Source organism: Cottoperca gobio, chromosome 15 (assembly GCF_900634415.1).
Source record: "Cottoperca gobio chromosome 15, fCotGob3.1, whole genome shotgun sequence".
Classification (NCBI taxonomy): Eukaryota; Metazoa; Chordata; class Actinopteri; order Perciformes; family Bovichtidae; genus Cottoperca; species Cottoperca gobio.
Window position 1 is genome coordinate 13,465,276 of NC_041369.1, and position 19,265 is coordinate 13,484,540.

The window sequence follows — 19,265 nt, forward strand, 5'->3', positions numbered from 1 at the left end:
GTTGATGCTGTAATTGAGCTCTGATTGCTTTGTAATTGCAGAGAAACAAGACTCCTGTGGGCAGACAGAGTGAAACAAGAGGGAGAGTAGCCCAGGGCTTTACTGCCCCTGAACCATCAAAGAGTTTGGATTTAAAACAATGTCTGCAGCCCTTCCCACTAAACACCTGCTTCAGCCGCAAACACAGTGCAGAACATTTAGTTCTCAAAGCTTGGGTAGGTAATATTGGAGAAGCTACCAAGCGTAAGCTTTTAAATTGTCCAACCAAATAACCCAGCCCAATGTTGCCAATGTCCCCCAAAAGCGTTATGAACGTAAACAACAAACATGGCTATTGTAAGGACTTATTACAAGTCCTCTGACAGCCACAGATACCAGATTGTTATAGTTTTTGTCACAACAATTGTTTTATTAATTGCTGTTGAGATATGAAGAGTATTCAACAAATAGAAAAACATGTGTTTTCAAACTAAATTACCCATCCTAGCTTTAAATAATGCCTCTTGTAATGTGAAATTCATCATGTTCAAAAATCGTAAGACTGCCAAACCAAGGGTAAACAAAACATTTGTTTATGGGGTATTTAGGACATCTGCTACATTCCCAGCTCAAGAAGGGTATCTTTGATCCCAGGCCGTGTGATGGATGAGGGTTATGAAGACCAGATCCCAAGCAGGGCAGCAAAGCAAACACACAATATTCCAGACTCCTTTTTCACTGCTAGAATAATCACCATAATCACAGCAATCATCTTCTACTCTCAAACTATATCCACACACATTACTTATGCTCCAGTTAAACTGGAGGTTCTGTCTTCGGCTAAACGAGCAGAGCCAGATTAAACAGTTACAGAATCACCATCTTGAATTACAACAGTTTTATATATAATTACACATTTAAATGATCAGATGCTGGGAAAAGTTACTAAATGTTTTAAGAATGCTACTATGTAGTGTATTAAGCAGACTGACTAGGTAAGCTATTTCTCATTTTGTAGTTTAAATATAATGAATGATAATTACTTTTGAATAAATGATGGAATTATATTTAATACATTGATGTAATCATTTCATATTTATTCTCTGATAAGAACTGTAAAAATGTGACCACACGTTTGCCCTTAACATGTAAAATAACCAGATTTAACTATATTTAACTTTCTAACGTATAACTTTGTTGTAATTTACATGTTGCTGATTCAGCTGCAAGTAATAAAAAAAGCAAAGTAAAAGCTTGAACTAACAATTCAAAGCTGCGTATTCGTTTAATGATGATCAAAAAAACATTTTCAAGGCTTTAATAAAGTGAACTTCGTTATCATGGTGGTAAAATGCTGATTTGGTGCTACAGAAATGCAGATCATGAAAAAAGAAAGAAGCATATCATTGCATCAATCCTCTCCAGAACGCTGGTCAGTGTAGGACAAACAGTGCAGGGGGCACCTGCCTCAGCCAGTCGGACAGTCTCTCTTGCCATAACTGCTGACTTTTAAATTCCATTTGCGTTTCTGCAGCAAAATATGACAAACCTGGGATTCGTCCCAGCACCGTGATGGATAATCCTGCCAGATGTTTATGAAGAAAGGGAATGGGAATTTTTTCCATCATTCACTTTAACAAATATCTCCCAAAGTCTCAAAGCTGTCTTCTCATCAGTCTTGTGCCCCTGCAGAGTCTTCCTGATCCTGTCTGTCGTGCATATAACGCTGCATTACAAGAATCTGAGCCCTTTTCCAATTTTGAAAATATTTTTTTCTCACCATTTGTGCTTTCCATCTTATCTAAGACGTGTAAGCAGATGTTTGCACGCAAGAAAGATTTTGATTTGTTATATTATTGTGTTTTGCTCAATTACATTCTGCTTTAGTGCTTTAATACGTGCGGTGGTTAATACTTCAACTGGCACACAAACCAGTGTATTCTGATAGGTTTGAAAAGATTCCCACACAGACTTTTTTCAGTTTTACAAATAAATACCAATTAATTTACTCCCACTTTAGGGAATGTAAAGAAATACACTGATCTGTCAAATTGTTACTGCAAAATCATACATCTGAATAAACACTTTCAGTATTTATTTGTTTCATTGATTTGATTTGCACAATTTAGACAGTAGTGTAAAGATGAAAACCCAATCCAAAGATACTGTTTACATTTTCATATTTTCCCCTCAGGGTGATGAAACATCAGCTATCTGGCTAAAGCAAAAGTCACACACTAGAAGCCACACACTAAAAGCCACACACTAAAAGCGACATCCAGCAAGTTTGTTAAAAGGTGTGCACAAAAATATTGCAGGTGACACCAGGAAAATATATGTACTAGATATAGTACAAGATACATTTTAAAGGGTAATAAGTCAGTACAGAGAAACTGGTTCACATCTGGTAAGAGTATGTTATGTTACATCTGGAGGATTTTAAAAAATGTTTCATGTTGGGAGGAATAGAACCTCAGCAGAGGTTTTCAAAGATGAAAAGGCGAAGTGTCCTGTAATATCTTCAATGTCTGCTCTTGAACACTGTTAAACACAGGAGACAGCTGTCTTCAATTGTTCACAGCAAATTAACAAAACATCTGAATCACCTGAATCTAATTCATCATTTTTATATCAATGATGCTCTCTGTGAGTTTCATTATAATATTTGTAATACATGTTTATGAGACCTTGGATGAGACAGCACTTGACAAATGTAAGTCTAAAAGCAAATAACTTTGTTGTGTCATTACAAAATAGTTTTATTTCTTTTCCATTTTGAGTCACTTCTAGAATACGATATAATATATTATGTATATATGTATATAATAAGAAAGTGTGTGCCTATGTGCCTACTGCAAAACATCTCTCTTATTTTGAAACTCCTGGTTAATTTATACGCTACAGAACAGTGGCTCACAATAGAGTTATGAAAACAGGAAGAAAAATGTCCAACATTACAACAGAATCACCTGCAGCAACACTTCATTCTTGGAGTGCTAACGTCTATGTGAATGTGCAGAGTTATTTCCCCATGTCTTTCTGGACCTACAGTGAAGGACTTTTAAGGCAGTGGAGTTCACCAAGGAGAGAACAAGTGAAGTAGATCCAGGCTATTAGCGTTGCGAGTGGGGCATGCTGGCTGCATCAAACCCAGGGTTTCCTACTTTGCCAGGGAAATGTATCAGGCCAGGCCAAACATCTGCTCCTGGTTAGAGGTGTCGGCTCCTGCCATTCAAAGCAGAGGTTCAGAACCTCAGGGAAAGGTTTCGCTTGGCCTCTTCTTGCCTGGGGCACTGAAAGCAGTCCCGTACGTTCCCCTAAGGGATTGCAGGTCGGAGGAAAATACCACCGAATATTCAATTCCACTTTTCCTTTCCGTGCTTCACTCTTCTGACCGAGGCAAATTTCATTACACTCTTATGGACTCATAAAATTCCTTCAATTACATGGCACTGTGTCCCGCACAACACAGTTTCAGAGTAAAGGGGCTTGGAGGGCAACCAGCTATAAGAGGTAAAGTGCCTCAGTGCAGGAGACACAGTCGTCCAGTCCAGTTCTTTATTCATTCTATCATTTCTCTCTTTCTTTACAACATATAAACAGCTGTGTATAACCAGTAAGACATACATTAAATATGTTTTAAATGTGTTGCACTGCTTAAGTGATGAAAGTCCATAAAATAGTTCACATATTTTCTTTGTCATCTTGTAACCATACATCAGCCGGCATCTAATAAAAATCTCCAAATAAAAACCCAAGGCACCAATTACTGGATACTTAAGCCAATTAACAAAACAGAAACAAAGAAACATTTTGGCAAATGAAAAAGAAACAATTTGGTCACACATCTAACATTACGCTTCCATTACCCCTCTAATGAGCCAATAAACTTTTTGGAGGTGACTGATTTACAGATGTAGCCAAACCGCTATCTGTTGTTGGTCTCAGTAAAAGTAGGTTACCATCTTAACAGCCAAGCCAAAACTGGCTTCAAGATGTGTCCGGCCAAGTTTCTCGCATACTTTGAAAGATTTACAAACACAAATACCCAGCCCATCATGCGTCTCTCACTTCAGTTTACAACATTTTTTCACAAACGAGTGTAAAATTAAATAAAAAGCCACACTGTAATCCATTACAACCTAAAGCTGTTCAGTAATCACTATCGTTCATAACAAACAGCAAAGCAAAACATTTCAAGGACACATTTCTGCCACGAAGTCAGTTTCCCTTTAAGACTTTACATTTCTTTTGTTTCCTGGAACTCTGGATAATGTTGTTTGGACACAAGTGTTGTTTGTTATTTGGCTGTTTGCTCGCCAAAGTCTGCACTGAATCATTGTTTTGGAAGGTAACTGGGCACCTGTTGGTTTGAAGTTTCCAGAAAGAAACAGGATTTTTATACAGATGTGTTAGAGGTTTGATGATGCAAGAAAGAAATTTCATTAGCTTTCATACCGGCTGATAAAGCTCACAGGAAATTAGACTCAGTATCTCCCTGCTGTTCATTATTTGAGACGCATATGCAGCTTTTCTCACCAATTGGCGATGTGCTACCTCTATAGTTGTGCATGATGTTGCATATGCATGTTGCATGACAGGAATTTGAATGAACAAATGTGTCAATTTGTTCAATTTGCAAACTGCCAAATCGTAATTCTTCCAGAATGAATAATGCATGTTGATCACGATCCTTTTGAATGCAGAAGCACTTCATTATGAGCAGCAGCATACAGGAAATCTAGAACTTCTGTGCAATTGTTAACACTGATTTCAAAGGAAAAAAGCAAGTTCCCACACTCACATATCCCCTCTGCATGCAAAGCAAGTGGTGTGCATGTTGCCTTCTACTCAATTGTTAACCCTGAACCAATTCAGTTCTTTAACAGATCACCCAGTGCCAACGCAGAAGCCCTGCAGGTGTGTCAGGAGATGGTACTTTAACAATCATTCACCGTATTCATCAATAAAGCACCACTTTTAGTTATAATACTTAAAGTTATTGTCCTTCATTTGAACTTGAAACATACAACTTTTTTCCGTCCTCACCAACATGAATATTCTGTCTGAATTTCCCATCTCTATAAATATTGTTTAGGGATATTTCAAGACCCTATGGTGACACAGCAGATACAAGAGGACAGAAACATCTTATCAATATATTTTTTTACTTTCAGTTGTAGCATATGGATGTTTTTAGAGCTCTCCAGACACCACACACAGAATAATAAGGAAGTAGCTTCTTCACAAATCCCTCTGAGGCACATTCATGTTCTCGTTTCATGTGAGGGTCAGAGGTCATTCACAGCCAGGAGCGATGCCTCTGGAGCAGGTAGCGCTTTAACCCTTTAACAAGGAAGGACATGTTGTCTCAATTATTGTGTTATTTTTCTTTGTTGAATTTACATTGAGATCAATGTAAAAGTTGTGGATTTGATATAAATCCTAACGAGAATATTTTTTTATCAATTGAAATATATATTTGAAAAAAACATTAAAACTATAGTCAGTCACACAATAAATATGAAACATGCACTGTTCTGTTTTCAATCTGTTGGTGTAGGAGGTAAATTTCAAAGCTAGTGGCTTGTGAAAAGGAATTTGGAAACCTTTTTATTAAAGATGTTTTCTTAGGAGAGCTCTGAAGATGTTATTTGTGCTCTGCGGCTGTTGGAGAGTCTAACAAGTGTGAAGCTACTGAACCCTGAGCCCTTAAAGCTTTGCTCAACCTTGAAGGCACAGTTTTACACCACAGGTGTCAACTGGGTCGATGGGTCTAAACTGCCAGAGCTGGCTGGGAAAATAAAAACATTGGTTCAGAGAAAAACTGAAAACAGTGTTTGTTTTCCTGATATTAGGAAAACATTTTTTACTCATCTTCATATTTTGTTCTTTCTTTGCTCTTTTCACGCCTCCTCTTTTTTTCCCCATCTGTCTGTTGCATCCGCCCCCTCCCCTTCCCCCTGTCTCTTAATCTAACTTTGTTCCCTCTCACTCTTGTTTTCCCATTGTGAGGGCTGTGAGCCGCGCTGTGAGTCTCAAACTCAGCAGGACACCATGGAGTGATAGATGGCCCCTGACAAGGTCCAACACAATCCAACAAGCCATATGCTCCGAGGGAAAAAAGAGAAGAATTAAAGAGGATTCACAAGTGGCCAGAAGAGAAACATACCAAACTCTTATGCAAGCAACATTTTCTGGAGTTTACAGAAATATATGGGGGGATTTGACAGTGAGATGAATGTCCCCAGTGCTGAAAACTGGCTGGCATTAGTAGGCAAACTCACACATTCAGGGAAATGATTTAAAGGAGAAGAAAGAAACAATGTTTTTGATCAAAACACATAATTCAAACTATGATAGAAAACTTAAACTAAGCTACTATGTTAGGTACAAACGATGAGGAACAGATTATGGTGAGGAAAGAGGAAGAATGCAAAGTATCTCCATAATGTTGAGCTTGGAAGCTGGTTAAGCTTAGATACAGTTTGGGACTTTGCAGATACATGAATTAAAAATGCAAAAATAAGTTTAAAAAGGTGCAACATTACGTTTCTTGCTAAATAAATTAGATGAGTATTATTTAAACTTCATCTCTAGGAGATGGGGTTACAAGGAAAGTGCAGGCGTGCAGAGAATATATCCCTGAGTGAATCTTATATTTAGTCAGAGAAAAGAAAGTTATATATGAAAATATATGTTATATCCAATTATTTGAATATTCTATTCATGCTAAAACAATTACTAAACTCCTCTGATCCTTACTGCTCACGACTACACTGTATGCTCTCACTCCAAGGAAAAGAAGACCATTTCCTTGAACACACACACACCAACACACGCGTGCAGAAATGCTGCAAACATTTGTGTGACGCTAATGAGTGTGTTAAATTCCAGTGTAAGTAGTTGAAAGAAGAAACATTAGTGTAACATTCTTAAATACCAGGTCAAATCACCTCCCTAAACAGTGGTTACAGCTCCTTAGCCCCTAACAAGCCCCTACTTCCAATGCAAACTTTACACGCAATGAACACATATGAACAGACACACACACACACACACACACACACACACACACACACACACACACGGCAATCTCATAAATAACGGATGACAGCCTGAGAGTCAAATTAAGGAAATAAAATGTGTCTCGCTGGTAATGAAGTAGGCATGTTTCCCCTCAGGATACAACTTCATCTGGACCCATACAGAGCTGACACACACACATACGGTATGTACACACACACACACACACACAAACATACGTTATATACACACACGCATACACTCAAGAGGTACCAGCATTCCTGCTACAGGTCCATCCCATTGGTACAAACTGGCTCAGAGCAGTCAAGAACACTGTGCCATGATTTGAAATTTGACACAAAACGTATGTTTTCTAGAGTTCTGAGGAAAAATGTGAAGGTTGGATGTCATGCCAAACAATCACAGGAGAGGAAGGACTGCTTTCAAACATTTCCCTTGCATCAGGCTATTAAAATGACATTCGTTTGCAGGTTGCTGGCACTTGTCTCGGGGCATATTGCAAACACATGCAATCACATGTTATGTCCATCCATGATTTAAACACTCTAGGTATTCTTTCGATCGAGGAAAAAACAGACACTTCTGGATCTGTGGAGGACATGTGGAAAGAGTGAAGAAAAAAAAGTTTCGAGTTTGTCACGCTGAGCTTACATCACTGCTGATAATTGTAAACTTACAGGTAAGTCTGACAAAGGTGCATGTCATAAATTCAACCAAACACACATGATGGCTATAAGGTCATGTGTAATGACAGTATTCACATTATGGCAGAGCGCCTTTCTCTGAAGATACTACTTTTACTTTCACCACTACTACTCCACCTGTGAAACTCTAGTGTGCTGCAGGGCTTAATTCTGGATCCAAATTTTTGTGAGTAATGAACGTGAGTAAGCTAATACAATTTATTTAAAGACCTATTAAAGATACACTTAAAAGCGAACATGACTTTAAACACAATTTTGCTAAAAAGATGCACATGGTGGCCGAGAGGAAAAAGGCAGCAAACCAAATCCTTGAAAACCACAAATGTAGGACACAAAAGCTTTACTGCAGGGAAGTTTGGTTGCAGAGATGTATTTTTAATTAAATCACAAAACAAATGAGCATGTCTTATTCACACAGACAGACATCAGAAGAGGAGAACAAAAGTTCTTCATTTAATGTTCAAATTTACGAACTATGTTGGTGTTTTAAGAATCTCATTACTTTCTAGTTAAACGTTGGTTTTGTTCAGTAGGTGCCAGGTTTGGCTCTAACAGCCAGACTCAGACAGCCATTGTCTTTGCTGTTCCAGCACCACATGCCAAGATTTCCATTTGTTGTGCCTGGTTCATGCCAGCTATTGGCTGTTTTCCTTGGTCTGGTTTTATTACATCAGCATCACTGTGTTGGCATCATTTAATCTATGGCTGCAAATCATTGGCCATGAAACCCTGAAACCAAACTGAGCGTAGTCCAAAGTCAATTTGGAATGGGAAGCCTAGCTCATTTAAAGGTCATTTAAATTTTGTTTTTTTTCATGGATTTCTTTATAGGCTGGTCTTAGTTTAACTTCAGTTTGCTTCGGTGCCATTTGTATCAATAATCTCTGTTTATGTCTGACCACTTCACGTAACTGTTTGGACAAGTCAGAGACAGGAACATCTCTGGTGAGTAACTCATAGTTTAGAACCTCTGTTCAAGATCACTTTATGTATTTGATGATGTTTTCCGAAACGTAATGTTTTTGCATAAAAAACGTGGGTATTTTGCTTACGGCATATTTATAAGTTTTGACTCCACCCCGGTTGTTGGCAGTACAGCACAGACGGTTTTCCAGTTCCTTTTCATAAAACAGTACAGTAAAGCAAACAGTAAAGCAATCCGTAATGAGTAAACACATACACACAACCTTTAATGTTCATTGTTTTACCACTTTACTTTCCAAGATCCACAATGGCTGCTCATATCCAATAATATCATAATGGATATCAACAAATCAAAGCAGATTAAATTCATTATCCTGCCGTGAAGGCAACTGGCTGCACTGCGGTGTTACAGTGTGAAACTTGGCAGGAGAAACTCTTTCTCTGCATTCAGCAGTGAGCTGGAGATGGATCGGGTACTGAGGCAGCTGCAGCGCCAAAAACTGAATCCATCACAATTCACGCCTTGTGTGTGAATGTGTACGCATATTCACTGAGGGACTTTTAAACAAAGGAGATAAGGCAGATGTTGGAGAAATAGTTTGAACAGGAGATTAAGGAAATAGTGGATAAAAGGCTGAGAGGAGTTATATAGCAGAACTAATAGGATAGTAGGATTGATTATGTTTCCCACTGTTGCAAGAAAATATGTTTTGATTTTGAGAAAAACAGAAAGAACTAGAGGCTCTCTGACTATAGACAGCTGTGTCAGTTTGTTTTGAGGAAAACATTGTCAAGACATTCACAGTGTAAATTCCCCTTTCTGTGCCTGCTCCTAATGTTTAGTCTGTTTAGTGACTCATACTAGTTTTTGTCAGGAACATGATGTCTGCTCCTATTATTGTATTAAAAGACTTTTACTCATTGAAATTCGGATGTGATAACTGAGCCAACGCAATTGAAAGAAAATGTATGCTCTAAAGTTACACCAGTATTACATCAGGCACACATATTGTAGTTTTCATAGTGAGATGTGGAATATATTTGAGCCCTAACAACATTATCCATCTTACAAAGCAGCTAACTAGGATGCTACAAACTGCATACAGTAGGAATGTAAACAGTCACTGTATTCATTTCCAAACTTGGCATCCTCACCCTATTAAGATCAAAGAATAGTTCAGATATGCACAAACTTCTACGCAGCAACTCAACACTGGACAATTCTGCAAAGCCTACATTCAGAGAAGATGTCCGCCGGCAGTTATCTTTTAAATTCATGGTTTCTACAACATCTGTGCATGACAACCAAGGTATGGTTGAGTTAGGGAAAGATGAATACATTAGGAAACCGAAACAGTAAGTTGGGGGAAAGATTGTGTGCAAACTCCAGTCTCCTGCATGAAGTTCAGATGTTCTACAATCATCCACTGTCCATTGAGCTGCAGATTCATCCAACACCTCATGTCAATGCCAGAGCACACATCCTGGAGGTCAGCACATTTGGGGTTAAAGTTCAATTTACATAAACATTGGCCGACAAAATCAGAACAGCACGTATCACTCTGCACTCTGGCTTGTGCAGCTGCTCAGGAGCGTGTAGCCACTACCGCAGTTGAAAATAATGGCTCTGCTCTGTTGCACTTGCACGTTTGTTGTGAAAGCAGGGTTATAATAGCATTGCTTCACACTTTTCTATTTTGTCATTCTTCTTATGTTTCCTTTCCTGCAGCTCTCAGTGAGAGGCTTCTGGCTGTGATGCTGCTCCTCTGTGTCAGTTCAAAGAGAGGGGCTCAGGTGTAAGTGTCTGATGTACTCCCAGCAATCTTCACTTAAACCTAACAGCTGATTAGAACGTGTAAACAGTTGTAACACTTGATACTACACACATGAGATCAGACTAAGGAAGAGAGAAGAAAGTCTACATCATGATATCAGCCTGCATACCATCTTCCTGATCATGAAGCCAACATCTAAGGTTAAAATAATACTCATTAATGTGATGCCACTAACCGGAACTCGGGATATCATTAAAAGTATGACCTCATGGATCATGTGGTGAGGTGTCAAACCCGCCTCCTGCGCCCCTTTGTGAGGTTGCGCCTACAATCTAGGTTATTGCAGCTCTTTCCTAAGGAGATGTCCTAGTTAGGCTCTCCATTTCATCCAGATGGATCCTCTCCCCAATCTCTCCCTCTTCCACTGATGTCCAGTAGCTGCCTGGGTCCAAAAATGTAAAATAACTGGCCCAGCAGCAACATTACTTCAGTGTCCAAGCTTCAACGTCCAATTTATAATAAATAGAAATAAAGCCTTGCAGCTAGAGGACACGTATCACTTCTAATCATGTTCTTGCTCAGTCCGTGGGGACTTGTAAACCGGTTACACGTGTGACAATAAAAGTTGATTTACATTTTTCTTTAGGGCTGTCGAATTAGCGCGTTAATTTCGATAAATTAATCACAGAAAAGATAACACGACAAAAAAATGAACGCAGATTAATCGCACTCTTAGATACACCCCCCCACCCCCTTGACTTTTTTTTGAATCGCTTGACAGCCCTAATTTTTTAATTTACATTTATCATAATATAACGTTTTCCTTTTTTACGGGTTTGCTTGTAACAATACACACTGTAAGTAAGACGTATTCTTTTGTTCCTCTTTACAGTACTGCTGTGACACATTTCGGCTTTTATCTACCATATAACATTGTGTAGGCACGCTGATGCAGCTTTTTCTGGAAGTGCAGCAATTTATAGCAAAAAGAAATCCTTGATACTACCGAAATAACAACACAAGATATGCACAGTTCTCACAAGCAGCTGCAGACCTTATAACTAAAGATATCCTATGTTTGACTCTTCTCAAGTTTCTCTGTTTTGGGAAGATTTTCTTCTTGTCTGTGTTCTCAAATATTGATCGGCCAGCCTTAGACTACAAGAATAACACAGTATAGGAATTCCTAAATTGAGTTGTGTTTATCCTTTGAGCCTTAAACACACGGACGAGCCCTTTGAGGTCACAAGTTGAACGGAGTGACTGCCTCATTCTCTGAAGTGTCAAATAAACATAGGACTTTCACACGAAGTCACAATATACACAGCTAAACCAACAGTAAACATGAGAGAGAAAATGAGGGAGAGAGGTGTTAAGTTGTGGAGAAGAGGGAACTGGTGGAGGCAGATGAAGAGAAGAGAGAATTGAAGAAGTGATGCCTGATGGAGGGATATACTCCTGCAGAGAGACATGAGATGACCCTGACCATGACCTTGTCTGAGCTTGGGGTAATTTTCTCGACTTGATTGAACATGTGTGTGCATGTGTGTGTTAGTTCGGAGTGGTCCCATTATGGATAGTGCTAACAAGCCTATGTCAAAGGTTATACAGTGGTGAGTGGAAAAGGATGAAGCAAGACTGTTATAAGGTCCTTCAAACACCTACTGCCTTCTCACACACACACACACACATCACACACCACACACACACACACACACACACACACACACACACACACACACACACGGCTGATTGTTACCAGACCATATTTAAACACATCCATGGTGCCTCTGTACCCCTGTTACTCTCCACCACAGAGATGTGAGTTAACACAACATGCTTGCAGTTCAACTGAGTGTAATAATGACACTAGAGCACAAACATCATGTTTACACTCTCGTGAGTTTCTCAGCATCATCAGTGCTTATTCAGGTGAGTTATTGAAATAGTAATTGTATGTTAGATTCCATCAGAGGCCAATTTTTGAAGTATAAGAAGACAACAGCTGCTCCACCTTTACAAACAATCTCTGACTGTTGATCAACGTTTCCCTCGGGGGAAACCGGCAGCTTGTTTCTGTGTTTGATAGAATATGCATTTCTGTGAGAACACTTCACAATAAATCAGCTTTCGGTAAAGAAAGTCCTTCTGCTTGGCTTCATCGCCTAGCCAATCAGTCTGTTAACAACTATGGCACCTGCTCAAAAACAGCAACTCTCTGTCCCTCAACTCCACGTCTACCGCTTAATAGGAACCTTCACACCAGTTCACATTTAAAAAGACAAAATCCTCCATAGGGCCTTAATCAATCAGTGGAATAATACAAAAATATCTAGTGTGTGGGAAAATAACATTCAGTGGTGATTCATTATCACCATAAGTTTTATTGCATCAATATTTTCCACCGGTAAAATCAGTTTGTCGTTTCAGTATGCATATTTTATCATCAGTAAATCATCACCATGTTTTGTTTTACTTGACTATCACAGAGAACACTCTGTATGCCTGCATGCTGCAGCTGAGCACAGTGAGCAAGTGGTAACATCCTCTTTGTGACAGGAAGCAGCAGGGTTTATGGGAAATGTGGTCTTAATTTTGAGAAACATTTGCACATGTGTTAGACAGAGGCTAGTTGTCTCGACCATGGTTTTATTAGTTATTTCTTTTACCAAAATACAACAATTGAGATAATAATTATGAATATTATGAGACTGGATATTTTGTTTGGGACTTCAGTTTTGTACGGTAGTTTCAATAATGCCTTTTGCCAGTCTTAAAAGTGGTGTGATAGTCACATGATATCATTTTCTGTACTTATATGACTGTTCCTGATGAATAAAATATACAATGCATCATATCCACATTACTAATACTTTTATCATTACAAACAAAAAATATCACGTAATCACTATCAGCATGCTCAATCAAAAATATGTTTGATTGAGGAAAGCTACAAAGACAAATGTAAATATTTGAAAATGCTAGGCCTACATAAAACTTCAAAATGAATAATAAGGTGCAATACAACATGACTCCTGAACTGAACTTGTGAACTGAGCCCTCACACAAGCAGGTTCAAATACTAAAATATATTTTCCTACTTTGATAAATGCAACCACATTTTGATAGTTGCACTTGAGAGAATCTGAAATACACAGCTGATATATGTTGTTCCACATCTATCACTAATACAGAAACACACAGTGGTGTAATTGCTGGTCAACTACCAATTACACAATATTTTTTTCCCAGGAGCTCTTTGGCTTTCAAGACTCAATTTCTGGGTGGTTTTCTGCTTTGGAATAAAAACCCTGCCCGCATAATAAAAAACACTCCCCACCCACTATCTTTTCAAGATGCCAAAGAGGATAGGAAGTGTGTGTGTGTTTCTGTATGAAGATCCAACAGAGCAGTGAAGACTTGGAATAACATGTATATGGCTCTAATGATGCCATTCAATTGTGTATTACTCAGGGTTTAAAGGTAAAACTATCTATACTTTTCTTTTACTGCCTTTTTTTCTTTACATTTTAAGTTTAGTCTTCTATCTTCAAAGTATTTTCTCTATACTCTTAACCAACCAACTGTTACTTCTCAGCTCTTTAAAACGGCACAGAGTGATAACTGATCATTTCTGAAACAGACTCCTTTTTTTATGCAGTCAGTCACCACCATGAATCTAAAAACTGCAGTCATCTTAAGAGACACATCCCTCAATTCCTTTTTTCTCCTGCAGCTCCTCACTTCAATCCAAGTCAATCACAGTAACAGATAAGAAAATGGGGCCCACCCAAAATCAGGACTCCAGAGTTCTTCCTGCGGTCAGGTTGAGCTAACTGTAACCAGTGAAAATGCCAGTCCTCTGTTTACTAGCCTCTGCTGCTGCACTCCTCTATCCATCCCCACATTCCTCCTCTACAAATTACATTTGTCATTCTGAAAGCTGATGGTTTACATTGGCATGCTTTGAACCTTGAGCGAGTGCATGCGTGTGTGCACAAACGCATCTGCATGGACGCAAAGTCCAGACTATGCTTTGGGAACATGCACAACATGTTTTTCAGGATATGAGCATGCGCCCAGAAAAATACATATTTTTGTGTGTGTGATCTCCTACCTGTTATTGTAATGTTGCTGTAGATGTTGGACAGTTGCTCTTTTAGCAGGACGAGCTGTGTGGTGGCGGCCTTCTCCCTCTGCAGCTCCAGCATTATGTCAGGGTGGTTAGCCAGTTTGCAGCCCTTCTGTTTGTCCAATGCAATGTCACTGCGCACTATATCTGCAAGCCGGCATAGATGGAAGAAATTAAAGTTACTTTAATATTTTTTGTTGAAATTAATTTGAACAACGTCTTACTTATGTATCTATCTTATTCAAAAAGTAATGTGTGTCACAACGTATAACCCTTTTATTTGTTCAGTGTGTTTTAAAATTTTATTTGCTAGTAAAACCAGGACCACCTGTTGAACCGTCAAAGGTTGTGTTATTTTAAATATACACTTGTGTCTTAGTTTGACACACTTTTTGTTCGAAAACAGAATATGTCAATCGTAATTGTAAAAATATATATATTTATAAATATGCTGTTGAGAGTAGGCTAACACAAATGTGTGTTAAACCATGTTACAAAAGTGCCCTATACTCAGTTGGCATTTTATTAGCTACACCTACAAAAACAAAGCAGTCTCTTAGACAAGCCTCAGCGATAAGTCCTACCTTGGTAAAGATAATAATTTTCCATTTCTGTTGAAACTGTTTTCGAGAGGTGTTAATTGTGGTTTATGGTTTTGGAGGCTGCATTGTGAGGTGCAATTAAATTGAAGCCACTTGTGTTATACTGAGAGTTGTTTCACATATTTTGTCTTCCCCGTTTAGTGAAGGTTAATATTGGAATAACCCTCGTGAGGATTCATTGTAGGGCTGGTGTTTAAGCTAGGTGCCCCATTTAAACTGGCAACGCACTGTATTTTACAAGGAAATTGATGCTGTGTAAAATAAATAAACAACGTAATATCTATAGGACATAATATGTCTGCACTTAAATGTACTCGCTGCGTCGGACTATTCATTCAGAGAGGAAAAACACGGACGCCTACGTATCTTTTAAAAGTCAGAAAATACACATTGAGACAAGTAGAGGAAATGAAATGTCGTGTGTAATCACCGTCTTCGTAGTTCTTCAGATAGTAGTCAGGCCCCGGCCCTCTGAACTTGGCGAGGTTCTTCTGGTTGTTGAACTGCAGGAAGTCGGTCCGCTTTCCCCCGAAACGCAGAAAGGCAGGCGACAGGCCGCGCGCTAGGGTCACGAGCCGCTTGGAGCTGTGGACACACAGGACAGAATGACACTCATAACAAACATTACGTACAGAATCACAACTGTGTGTTATTAAAATGTTGTCTGTGTTTATGGCTTCAGGTTATAATCACAGTCATATTTAGGAGGAGCAGAAAAGCCAAAAAGCGACGCTGAATTTACTTTAATTCAGATATATTTCCACATGTGAAAAAAAGAAAGCCAAACAGAGACAGATAAAAATTAAGTAATTTAACTTTGCTGTGGCTGTTAAAGCACCGCAAGCCTTACACAAAACGTATGCCCTGTTTTTCTTTTTGATATCAACGGGCCCAAGAAACAGACAGCAACTTTCACATCATCCGTCATCCTGAGGAAAAAGAAGCTACAGCAGGGAGCCTACAGCAGGTACACTGTAATCCACGAAGGATTACAACAACACACATATGTAATGGAGGTTTTACTCTCCACTATTTAAAAAAATAATTAAAACTACTATTTATAAAAACCAACAGAAACAAGAAGTTTCTACTAGCTGCTACTTTTTTTTTGTCATTTGCTTTTTGTTTTCATGTTATGCTTTCTGCAAATGAAACATATAATTAATTGTCATTGATAACAAATATAGCATTTCAAAAAATACTTTGGGCTACTACTAGTATATAGAAACGGAAACACTATTAAGGCAGCATGAACAAAATGCTATTTAATTTTAGGTGACATTAAACAGGTTAGTTCTTATGAAGTTGTAATATTTCGAAAAACGAATAAAAGTACATGAGGGTTTTTTATTTTGTTGTAAATCCCTACAATTTCAATACAGCCTACGTGGCAGTCGGTTTAAACTCCAGACAATAAAATGACGGAGGATGCATGTCACGACCAACAGGCCTACAGACTACAGTACTTGTTGTTTAGTTTATTTCAGTCTAATCAAGCATTAGTCTGCTGAAAGTGTAGGTGATGAAGATACATGTATATAATGTATTAATTACAAAAGGATTGAGTAATGAACAACTAACCCATAGCAAAGGTGTTAAAACGGTTATGTAGAGAGCAATGGTGAATATAAATGGTGTGTGATGTCAAACATGCATTTATTGTAAAGTAATAAAACCGTGTTTCTTTTATTATAGGGGAAGAATCGGGAAGACACACATATGGTCAAACATGATCTCCTCTCTTTTCGTCAGTAAGGAAATGCACTGTATAAAAAGGATGTAATGTTTTGCCGTATAGATCATCTTCTGTAGATTATAGGTATCTCTTACAATGATACAATGTGATTGAGAAGCTGAACTAAACTAAACAATGTGACTACATAACATTTTGACACATGATGAGTCCGTAGCCTTGTCCGTTAAAAGGTTTAGTGTTACGTTTTTAATTTTAAAATGTCATGATTTATAATTCATGGTCAAAATGTATAACTTGTGTATCTAGTGAAATGTGAAGTGTTCTGATAAATGCACTAAGGTGAAAAATCACAAAACTGAATGGAAGTCAGTCAGTCAGAAACTCACCATGCTTTCTAAAAGAATAATGAAACAACAGTTGGAGCCAATGGAAACTTTAAAATAAAGGTTTAGTTTTTTTTTAGGAGAAAATAATGAAACCTCTAAGCTACATTTAATGATTTAGGAAATTGACATTTTGCATTCTAGACTAGACGGGTTAGGGGCAACCAATTGTCTAATGTGAATCAACATACTGTGTACAATAACAGCAATAAATCCGAAATGGATAGCCTTTGAAGCAACCGTTCACTCTCAACATCGCCTTATTAAAATAAATGATGTGATATGTTTGGACTATGCCAGTAAAGGAAAGTCCTGCAGTAATGTTGGACCACTTAGTGCCCTGAGTGAGGAAGAAACGTGCTGGCCCACTAAAAGACCATTCAGACAACGTGGCTGCGTGCGTAATGAATAAAAGAACGACCAAAGATTTAGGTGGTGGATACCAATACAGATCGATGTTGTTTGTGAACAAGAAAGATCTTTGGTACCTCAGAAAGTCCAGCCAACCGTCTTTGATGATCGAGGGGTCCAGCTGCAAAGAAAGGAAGTTGTCGTTGAGGACTCTGATCGGACTGCGGGTGTTGACGTCCAGGAGAACCAGCGTCCTCTCCATGAAGCCCGTGCGCTTCCCATCGGCTGCAGATCTCCGATATGTAGAGGAGGAAGAGTAGGAGGAAGAAAGCACCGACTGCACCACCAAAGTAGTCAAAGATGCCAGCCACAGGGAAGACCAATGGAATACGCACGGTGAGGATTTGGGCATCTTCTTGGTTTGGTGAGCAGGAGGATCAGTGCGCGTAATGAGGATTAAAAGAGAAGAAGAAAAAATCTGAACAAATTTTGCTGTCGCGAAGTTCAATTGTAGTTCTTTACCTCGGTTTCATCGATCTGGATGTGTCTTCCTGTCTAGTTGTCTCATCCCCTCTGCCCCCCGCCCCTCTGAGTATTTTTTGGGAGCAGCACACAAGAGCGCACGCCCCGAGCCAGCCTTCCCGGTTGGGAGAGCCAGACGCTGGGAGGAGGAGAGGAGGCAGCACCGCCCCTCTAAGGTTCTCAGAGGTATGAGTAACTAACTGCTCAAAAGTAGTTCTCTAGTCTTAAGAGGCCATGATGTAATGTATTGTCTTCCAAATATTGAAGATAAATATTTTCTGGTGAAATTCACATCATTGAAATGCGTGAAATATTACAACAATCGAAATATCATTTAGTAAAAAACAAAAGTTGAATCAAGCAATAAAGTGTAACCTAAAGAGTTCTCAATATCAACAAGTAGCTGCGCATATGTACATATTATTAGGTCATTATGATGGTGATGATGATGATGATGATGATGATGATGATGATGATGATGATGATGATGATGATGATGATGATGAAAAGGCTTTCTAGCTTGAGCCATGTTGGCTGTTTCTGCCGATTCTTTTTTTGTGTGAAGATGATAATCTATAATTTATGAAGAGAGTATTATTTAGTTGAAGAAAAGCATTATTGAGAGTAAAATCTATACAATACTTTCTTTTATGAAAAAAAAAAAAAAAAAAAGAGTCTAGAACATGCAGAACTGCGCAAACGCCTATCCGGGGATGCCATTTAAGTTAAACTCACATACGTTTAGATGTAACCACCATGCACTCATTTTGATGGTATAAAATCAAATAGCAAATCATATTAAGAAGTGATCACTGACTAAAGGTCGTCGTGGCCCGTTTAAAAAACACTACATCGCACTTTACGATGTGCAGACACATTACAAAATAAATGTTCTAACAGACAATTGCTGTTGTTAGTTCAGACTCTCTAGGCTTCACAGTTAAAGAGAACAAAAGAAGGCATGCTTTAAAAAGAGAAAAGTTACCATCTTCTCAAAAGCATATCTTATGTTCCTGAGTACTGTGGGCTTAAATTGTTTTGACAAACGACTGTTTGATTGCACATTTTCTAAGACCAATAACTTTTAGAGATGGCAACATGAGCAGGTTGGCCCCTTTTGACCAATTTGGGATTTAAGTTTCTACACATT

The 19,265-nt window shown here is 38.6% G+C and overlaps 1 protein-coding gene across 1 annotated transcript in view; it reads right to left on the bottom strand.

The window, feature by feature from the left end:
* hpse2 (heparanase 2) overlaps positions 1-18,005 on the bottom strand; it is a 49,673-nt gene extending 31,668 nt beyond the window's left edge. The window contains exons 1-3 of the mRNA XM_029449969.1: positions 17,731-18,005; positions 15,594-15,748; positions 14,547-14,708 (exon numbers count right to left, since the gene is read on the bottom strand). Coding sequence (XP_029305829.1) covers positions 14,547-14,708; positions 15,594-15,748; positions 17,731-18,005 — 592 coding nt within the window. The remainder of the gene's footprint in view (positions 1-14,546; positions 14,709-15,593; positions 15,749-17,730) is intronic.
* Between the last annotated feature and the right edge of the window lie 1,260 nt (positions 18,006-19,265).